Source organism: Coptis chinensis, chromosome 4 (genome assembly GCF_015680905.1).
Source record: "Coptis chinensis isolate HL-2020 chromosome 4, ASM1568090v1, whole genome shotgun sequence".
Taxonomy (NCBI): domain Eukaryota; kingdom Viridiplantae; phylum Streptophyta; class Magnoliopsida; order Ranunculales; family Ranunculaceae; genus Coptis; species Coptis chinensis.
In genome coordinates this window covers 59542397-59552976 of record NC_141459.1, presented here as the reverse complement: position 1 = coordinate 59552976, position 10580 = coordinate 59542397, and the positions used below count along the sequence as shown (strand labels likewise).

At 38.5% G+C, this 10580-nt stretch overlaps 1 protein-coding gene across 1 annotated transcript; it reads right to left on the bottom strand.

The window, feature by feature from the left end:
- Window positions 1–9603: 9603 nt before the first annotated feature.
- On the bottom strand, window positions 9604–10065 carry LOC147504229 (uncharacterized). Its single transcript, XM_086605102.1, has one exon. The coding sequence runs from the start codon at window positions 10063–10065 to the stop codon at window positions 9604–9606; it is 462 nt and encodes a 153-aa protein (XP_086461228.1).
- Between the last annotated feature and the right edge of the window lie 515 nt (window positions 10066–10580).

Here is a 10580-nt window from a genome sequence, read left to right as displayed (position 1 = left end):
AACTTCCCTGATCTCGTCAAAATTTGTATCCTTGTTTAACATAGCTATGTAGGAACCGTTATTCAGAATGCAAATATTTCTACAAACCGCGAGAACCATGCGCAGCGGAATCAATGGGTTCTCACGATTTGGATAGAGAAAACATACCTTTTAGATCCGGTTTTGATAACTCTGAGAATCCAAGCTTTATGAATCCGAATCAACAATCAACCTCTTGATCTTTTGTTGTATTCCTTTATAATAGATTGGACGTTGTGTAGGCAACGATCTACCAATCTCCTTCTTTCTCCCAAGATCAAAAACGAATTCAGATCTACTTTTCTTGCCTCTTTTCCAGAACAATGAATAGTAAATTTTGGCCAGAGAGAAAGAGTATTCTATTTATAGGCTACAACAGGGACCATAAGGAGAAATTAGGGTTGGGCCTCCTGATGGGCTTGGGCTTCCCATGTTCGCCCCGAACACACGGCCCAAGTCCGTCAACAAATGGCTTATTCCACTAAAGGCCATTGTTGCACTACCGCCCTAATCCCAAATTACGTGTCAGCGTTTATGGGCTCCATATTATATGCTCGTTGATCTCCCCGTGTTTAATATATCGAATGTCCGTTGATTAACTCAAGTTACTGACAACTACATTAATCAACTTCTTATGTCTTTGAGTAGTACTACTCAACCTCATTGTCATGTCGGAATAAATCCACCTGCAAGGTTTACATGATAATCTTTTTGAGCTCCTCAAGGGGACATCATCAACGACTTTTATGGGACACGGATCCTTTATAATAATCAAAGACACCTTACATACAATGTCATTACCCAATCCATCGAGTTTGTTGATTCACAAATGAATCTCACCCATTGATGATTTAAAGCAATGTACAATACATGTAAGTGCCCGTTATTATATCCGGATTAGGAGGACAAGCATCCATAATAACAGAGGCGTTTGTTCTCTTATATAGTCAGTATAAGGAGAAACAACCTTACTTGGTCCTATTCAATACACACAAAGTGTACTAGTGTAATCCTATAGTCAAGATAGACTAATACCAAATTATACTACAACTGTACCAATGGTTTGTCCAAATCCATCTAGGTTGTGAACGATTACTTATACTTTATAAGGTACTGATGATATGATCTTCTGTGTGTTCACACCATATCATCTACAACATAAAGTATTAGACACATACATATAACTAATAACATATATAATATGCATAACATTTGCCCATATGATTCTCATTCAAAATATAAAGAATTAGAGTTAATACAAAAGTAATGCTTTTAGTATATAACCCTATCAATCTCCCACTTATACTCAAAGCATTGTTTTTTAGTATACTACTAACAAATCTCCCACTTATACTTAAAGCTATGCTGCCTAGCATCTGATTCTCATCCCCTCAACATGCCTGTCAAGGGGTCAGCTAGGTTATCTTCTGATGCTATCTTGGTAACATAAACATCTCCTCTTTTCTAGGTGGTACTTGTGCTCAATGTGTTTACTTGCTTACAAGAGTTTTTCGCCCAAAATCGATTCTTTTGCTGCCTCGATTGGCGCCACATATTCAGCTTCCATGGTGGAGTCAGACAAGCATTTCTGCTTGACACTCCTCCATACTATGACTCCACCTCATAAGGTAAACACACAACCTGAGGTAGACTTACTCTTGTCCCTATCTGACCCTTTAGCACCCTCCACACCGAGAAGTATTAAGCCACAATAGTGTGGACGTTTACCATTCTTCATTCGTGGAAATACTTTTAGGAGTTCACGATAGTGTATACTATATACCCTAAGGGAACCAAACTATCTGCATGGTATACTAACATATAATCCTTAGTCCTTTTCAGGTACTGATGTATATATTTTACCGCAGTTCAGTGCCCTTGTCCTGGGTTCTTCTGATATCTGCTAACCATGCCAATGGTAAAGCAGATGTCTAGCCTCGTGCATAGCATGGTGTACATTAAGCTTCCTATAGTCGAAGCATAAGGAACTGCCTTCATGTCCTCTATCTCTTTTGGTATCTTGGGACACATATCCTTTGATAGAGGAACTCCATGCCTGAAAGGCAAAAACCTTTCTTGGAGTTTTGCATGTTAGAACGGTCAACACAGTATCAATATAGGTAGCCTGAGATAAGCACAACATCCTTTTCTTGCGATCTCTTATAATTTTGATCCCAAGGACGTGATCCGCTTCTCCCAAGTCCTTCATATCAAATAGTTTGGATAACCATACCCTAATGTCTGTCAACACTTTCTCATTGTTTCCAATGAGTAAGATGTCATCTACACAAAGCACAAGAATTACCACTATGTTTCCATCAAATTTCTTGTACAAAACAAGATGCTCTTGACCTTTTTCAATGAATTCTTCTAGTTGCTCCATATAGATGGTTTCCTCAAGACTTCCATTAAGGAAAGCTATCTTGACATCTATTTTATAGACCCACTTGCATCCAATGGGTTTTACACCATTGGGTGGCTCGACAAGCTCCCAGATCTGATTGGAATCCATAGATTCCATCTCAGAATTCATTGCCTTTTGCCAAGATATTACATCTCTATCTTGGAGTGCTTCATTGTAGGTCCAGGGATCAGGATCTTGGTTATCAGTGGTTATGTCTAAAGACATTCCCAAACCAATCACCCTCCCACTACAATGAAGCACCTCTTGTTCTTCTACGTCATTTGTGACACGTTGTGGTTCCTATTCTTGTACAATTGGTACTGAAGTAGTTTAATGTCTCTCCTCTCAATACTTCTAGAATAATACTACTCTGGGTAAAATTTAATGCACTATGGGTGGAATAAGATTAATGATGTATAAATTGCCTTCTAATGTACCAGAATAGATAAAAAGTTTATTTTTCTTAATGACAGTCTTGTCATTTAAAAGAAATAGAATATCCATCCTTAAATAACATAGAAACTGAAATCAAGTTCTTTCTAAAATTAGGCACATAAAGACAATTCTTTAACACCTTAGTCTTATTTCTACCAAAAGATAAACAAACATCTCTCACTGCAACAACTACTACTCTAGTAGCATCCCCAAAGATATGGCAATCTATCCAGCACTAAGTTTTCTGGTTTCCTGGAACCTCTGCAACGAAATGCAGACATGGTTAGTGGTTCCCGTATCTACACACCAGGTTCTGGTAGATAACACCGCTAAACATGTTTAAACTACTAGTGCATGAGACATACCTCCATTATTCTCTTTGTTGAGAAAAGGACAATCTGGCTTCCAGTGTCCTGACTGCTTGCACTTGTAGCATTTGCCCTTAGGCTTTTTCACAGCTCCTTGAGGTCCCATGCCCTTCTTTGCCATATTCTTATGCTTCTGAATATTATTCTTCTTCTTTCCGCTATTAGGCATAGAGGTAGAAACCTTCTCAGTAGCATAAACCTAAACATAACTCTGCTTAAAGAGACTATCAGCTGACTGAAGTTCTGTCATCAGTTCCGCCAAAGAATACAACCTTTTGTTCATGTTGTAGTTAAGGCAAAACGGTTCAAACCTCTCAGGCAGCGTCATGAGAATGATATCGACCTGCGTTTCCGCATCGATATCAGCTCCAAGGATCTCCAACTCATTTAGATAAGCCATCATCCTGAGTATATGATCCCTTATAGGAGTCCCTTCAGTCATAGTTGTGGTCATCAAGTTTTTCATGGCAGTTTGCCTAGCATCCCTATTCTGGTGTCCGAAGAGTTCCTTGAGATTGAGCATCATATCATAAGCCGTGATCATGGCCTGATGCTAATGTTGCAGCACACCTGACATAGATGCCAGAATGTAACACAGCGACATCTCATTTGCCTTGTTCCACTTCTTAAATGCTTCTTTCTCCTCTTCTCCAGCAATATCTTCAGGCTTAGGTGGGCATTCCTCATTGAGTACATATTTGTACTCTTCAGCAATCAACACGATATCCAAGTTGCGTTTCCAGTCTATGCAATTAGGGCCAAGAAGTTTGTTTTCCTTAAGAATAGTTGCTAGTGGGTTGAAAGTAACCATTTTGAAAACCTGAGAATCACATAAAATAACTATTATGTAGGGCAAAAACTTCTTGAGTTAATAACAAAAATTAATTAATTAATCAACCCATCACTTGTACCCTCCACACCGAAGTAGTAAGCCCGCGATAGTGTGGACGTTTACCATTCTACATTCGTGGAAATACTTATGGAGTTAACTTAAAAATCAATTAATTAACCCATCAGCACCCTACACACCGAGATGTAGTAAGCCACGATAGTGTGGACGTTTACCCTATCTACATTCGTGTAAAGAGGTTTTTCCTATTAGTTCTACTTCTCGTCAACTTAACATCACACCACTCGTTAAAGTGGACACATGCCATCTAGACAAGTAAAACTAAATTGCTGGCCTACTTTGGTCCTACAAATAATAGCAGTGACTCTGATGGGGAGGATACCATTACTTGCATCTAAGTTTATACCGTTACTCAACTTCTTAGTCCATTATTTGTAATGAATCCCTTCAGATAGAGAAATGAATTCATACATTAATAACTTCATATAGTTGTCCCTTAGAAGTTTGTTCTGGTAATCCGTAATTAAACTCATCCGATATGGAGGAAGGCACTAAAACCGACTCGCAAGTATAATTACATTACCAACAAACCAGTAATGGAGACCGTGGGATTTATACAAAACTAAATTCCCACTCCCACTTAGTTATTTAGAACTAAGGATCCTTCTGTTTACTGGTCAGGCCTATGTCCATGTTATCTATTATTCATGTGGGCTTAGTTTTAACAAACATCCACAAATAAAAACATGCATATAGAATAAGCAAATATGAACAATAAAATGGAAAACAAATTCCCAACTGTTATGGCCCATATTCATTGCTCCATCCTGTTCGCCGAACTCTTTTAGTTGCCTTCGCAAAGTCCGATGGGGTTCAACCTGCGATCAGGTCGCGGGGGATTTTTTTCTTTTTTTTTTTTTTAGAAATCGTGACCTGTTTCCTTCACTAGAAACCTCACGAAATCACTTCATAGACCCCCGAACAGCAAACAAAAATTTATCACATCTTAGAGAAAAAAAAATTCTCTCATTTCCGTATAGGGCGCGACCCGCGCTTCAGTTGTTCTTGTATAGGGCCCGACCCCCGCTCATGCTCCAGGCGCTTAAGCATGACCCGCGCTCCACTTTTGCCTGTTCAAGGTGCGTGGCACGCTCAAGCTCAATTTTTCTCTTTCTGGTGTTAAGGCGACCGCGCTCCAGTTATGCCTGCATAAGGCGCGACCCGCGCTCCAGCGTAGAAAATCCAGATCCAGATTTCGACCAATCCAAATCTTGATCTTTTTTATCTTTTGATCTTTACAATAGATTACATCAATGATAAAAATAATAACATGATACATACCGTGATTTAAATTACATCCATTGATAATCAAAACTTGTAAAAACGATTAATTTATCATAAAATCAAAAACGATCCATTTCTTTCCATAAATTATTCTGACCATAACAATTGGTCTAGATGCCTAAAAAACCATGTTAGAACAGTTCTAATTCTACCAACATTTACATGCTCTGATACCAATTGTAGGAACCGTTATTCAGAATGCAAATATTTTTACAAATCGCGAGAACCACGCGCAACGGAATCAATGGGTTCTCACGATTTGGATAGAGAAAACATACCTTTTAGATCCGGTTTTGATAACTCTGAGAATCCAAGCTTTATGAATCTGAATCAACAATCAACCTCTTGATCTTCTGTTGTATTCCTTTAGAACAGATTGGACGTTGTGTGGGCAACAATCTACCAATCCCCTTCTTTCTCTCAAGATCATAAACGAATTCAGATCTACTTTTCTTGCCTCTTTTTCAAAACAATGAATAGTAAATTTTGGCCAGAGAGAAAGAGTATTCTATTTATAGGCTACAACAGGGACCATGAGGAGAAATTAGGGTTGGGCCTCCTGACGGGCTTGGGCTTCCCATGTTCTCCCCGAACACACGGCCCAAGTCCATCAACAAATGGCTTATCAACAATTGCCTTTAGTGGACTAAAGGCAATTGTTGTACTACCGCCCTAATCCCAAATTACGTGTCAGCATTTATGGGCTCCATATTATATGCTCGTTGATCTCCCCGTGTTTAAGATATCAAATGTCCGTTGATTAAGTCAAGTTATTGACAACTACATTAATCAACTTCTTATGTCCTTGAGTAGTACCACTTAACCTCATTGTCATGTCGGAATAAATCTACCTACAGGGTTTACATGACAATCTTTTTGAGCTCCTCAAGGGGACATCATCAACCCGACTTCTTGCGGGACACGGATTCCTTCTATAATCAACAGCACACCTTACATACAATGTCATTACCCAATCCATCGAGTTTGTTGATTCACAAATGAATCTCACCCATTGATGATTTAAAGCAATGTACAATACATGTAAGAGCCCGTTATTATATCCGGATTAGGGGGACAAACATCCATAATAACAGAGGCGTTTGTTCTCTTATATAGTCAGTATAAGGAGAAACAACTTCACTTGGTCCTGTTTAATACACACAAAGTGTACTAGTGTAATCCTATAGTCAAGATAGACTAATACCATATTATACTATAACCGTACTAATTGTTTGTCCAAATCCATCTAGGTTGTGAATGATTACTTATACTTTATAAGGTACTGATGATATGATCTTTTGTGTGTTCACACCATATCATCTACAACATAAAGTATTAGACACATGCATATAACTAATAACATATATAATATGCATAATATTTGCCCATATGATTCTCATTCAAAATATAAAGAATTAGAGTTAATACAAAAGTAATGCTTTTAGTATATAACTCTATCAAGCTAATATCTGAGGAAACGGTGGTTTCTCTCTATATTTAGCATATGGATCAATAGGATGTTTAACCTTGGCTTTCTATTTCTTAGGCTGTGGTTTAACTGGTACCTCTACAGGGGTAGGATCTTCAGTTTCTATTTCGATATCTAGTTCAATATCCGGTGTAGGGACTACTGGTGGGATAATTATATGCATAGTTACGGCGTAATCAACCACTCTGCCAGAACGGAGAGTGGTGATGGCATTTAGCTCACCTACGTTTATATTTTCAGTACTAGTATTACCGTTTCTCTCAAAGGCTGTGTTTGTTGGTTTAGGATTAGGTATCGCTTGACCTGGAAACACACCTTTGGGTTGTACTTTCTCTTGTGCTAACTGCTGTAAGGAAAGTTGGATAGCTTGTAAAATATGTTGTTGGGTTTGCATAAAGGCGTCGAAATGATCCGGTTGTGGAGGAGTGTTAGCTATAGGTTGTGTGATAGGAACTATGTCACGTTGATTATTAATGGGTGGATTTTGATAGTTATTATTTACCGAAATGATACATCTATTAGCATTATAATTATTATTGTTATAATTATTATAATGACCCTGAGCTTGTCCTTGCCTCGGTGGAGCTTGGTTGTAATTGTTTGTTGGCCTAACATTTTGGTTATTAAACCTTGGAGGTTGTTAATTATTTCGCCAACCAAAGTTGGGTTTTGCCGCTAAGCTGCGTTAGGTTCGCTATTAATGGAACAAACATTATCTTGTTGTGATTGTTGTTGTTCATAGGCGAGAGGACAATAGGAGTCGGGATGCTCTGGACTCAAACAGAAATTACATGGATTAGAGTTGACATTCATGACGGGGATAAGCTTTTGTTGAACAGAAATAGCCTCTACCTTTTTAGTGAGAGATTCGATTAAATATTTAAGTTCAGGATCGGGTTTCATCTCAAACATACCGGCGGCCTTAACTGTTGTAGAAGAACTAGCAGAATGGGAGATATCGTCCCTACCCCCCCCCCCCCCAATTATTATTACGCTTTGTTTGATCTTCTAAAAATTTATAAGCCTCTGAGGCTCCTTTACTGAGGAAACTACGCCCATTCATTATGTTAAGCACCTCTTTGTGGTGGTGGAACAGTCCCTTGAAAAAGGCACGAACTAACATGTCTTTCGCGAGGTTATGGTGTGGACACTCTATAAGAAGATCGGTGAAATGATTCCAAGCCTTTGAAAATGATTCATGAGGATTCTGTCGAAAGAAATGAATCTTGGAAAGCATTTCATCGGTCTTCAGTGGTGGATAAAAAATGTTCCATAAATAGTTGAACAAGTTTGGCCCACGAGTCCACAGAATTAGGCGCTTGGGTAGTTAACCAACACTACTACAGAAAATCTCATATACCACTATTATATGCAGTGGTAAAAGGGCTTTAACCACTGTTTTAAAACCGTGGTAACAACCACCGTGACAAATACTTCTAATAAAACCGTGGCAATAAGTACCTTGTATTTACCACGGTTCGTTATATAACTGTGGTATTTTAATGCTAAAACCATGGTTAATAGTTTATACGGTTTGGTCTACTTGATGTTGAAACCGTGGGAAATAGTGATGATATTTACCACTGTCCGATTCAAACCGTGGTCTATAGTTTTTTTTAAAAAAAAGAGAAAATAGCCCCTAATTATTCGATTTCCACCATATTCATTCATCCTATTCATTGAACCTACAACTTGCCCATTTTCACCATATCCACACTAGATTTAAAAACACATTGCTCAATGTAAATAATTCATCCATGCAACAAACAAAAGAAATAACTTTAGACATCCAACACGCAAGATTGAAATGCTAAAAGAATTTTATAACTTTTCGAGTCATCAATCACAAAGAACCATCCAATCCATCTGAAACATAAAAATAATGACTAACTTTGTTCCATCAATCAAAAGAGCAATCTTCTTGTTCCATCTAAAACATCAAAATAATGGTGAGACCAAACATCAAACCTTAATTGGAATAGGTCGAAACCTAGATAAGAAGTGGCTGGCTCGAACGCTCCATTATGCTGGATGAACTTAACAATTTGAAGTCGAACATCATCTATGTATGTATCTTTGAGGGTTAAATTTGTCATCTACATGATCAAATATCAAGAGGTAATGTAATATCTAAATAATGAAGAGTAATAGAAAAAGTCATTATTTTTAAGTAATCAAGAGGTAATGTAATATCTTTGAGCATGTAACGAATTATTTCATATACATACACACGTGAGTCATTATTAGATGGTAGATGATGCATCGAATTCAACCAATTAAAAGTCATCCGCAATAAATTAATGACAATCAAAACTTAATGTCCATTGCAAGAAGATTGATCGGGCATGGATAGTTAAAAATAGATATTAGACACTAAAACTGCAATATGCATTCCAATTAAAAGGACTAAACAACATGGGTAGTAAGAAAAACATCAGACAATATACATACCTTGGATTGTAAAGGGGATAATAAAAACTCTCTTTCCACTTGTATTCTACAAGCTCTCTACAATAATTCTCATGCCCATTAGTTCCTGTGAAGGATAAAGGGTTTACAAATCCGACAACATCATGACAACTCACAAATTTGTTTTTTTTTTGCATACAAGTAGATATATTTTATTACTTATAAAAAGAATGTTACATTGAGAGAAGGAATACAGCTAGAGAGATACTAAGTTAATGCATCCAGCCTAGCTAAACCGGTAATAAGGCCTATATGGGTTTTCGATGGCCTTGATGTAACTCGATCTAGTCAAGCTCCAAAGAGTCTCATCCTGGATCAGAGAAGATCCTCTTTTTGCAACAGCATCGACGCCAAAGTTGGCCTCCCTGAAGGTATGGGACAGGCACCAGTGCACAAGCTTTTGTGTTACTCTAACCCAACGAGCTTTAAGAAACCATGGCATGTTGCCTCCACTGAACACCTTAATCGCTGCTATTGAATCGCTCTCAATCCATAAGTGTAGCCATCCTTTGCCAATTGCTACTTCCGCTGCTAAGACAATTGCAAAACACTCCGCGTCAAAACTGGTGGTAACCCCCAGACCGTAGGCTTGAACTCCTAGTACTTTGGCCTCATGGTTCTGAAAGACAATGCCCGCGCCACCAATCCCTGGATTCCTAATGGAGGAGCCATCGGTGTTCACTTTCATAGTACCCAATTCTGGAGGAATCCAACTTACCTCTTGTATGCGGCTTGGACACGGTCTCCCCTTAATTTTGAAGGCATGCAGCATGGCTAAGTCCTCTAGAATATTGAACATGTAACCTGAAGCTACCTTACCCGAAGCCGAAACTCCCTTTATGACTTCATTTTTGATGTGCAACTTGCTTAACTTCCTATCCTCGAAGAATATGCGATTCCTCGTCTTCCAAATTTGAGACATCAAGTGGGCAGCTGCAGAATTCCATAACTTTTTCCTGATTGGGCTAAGAGTTCAGGGGGCAGCAAGAATACCTTGAAGAGTTATGGTTGGCTTTACATTGTGGACTCCAAATAGCCAAGCCCATAACTCCTTAGCAATAGGGCAATCCCATAGGTTATGGCTGGCTGTCTCCTCCTCTTGTTTGCAAAGACGACATCTCGATACCACGTGAATTCCTTTCTTCCTAACCCTATCATCAGTAGAGACAGCCTTGTGAATAAGCTTCCAAACGGTACTTGCGG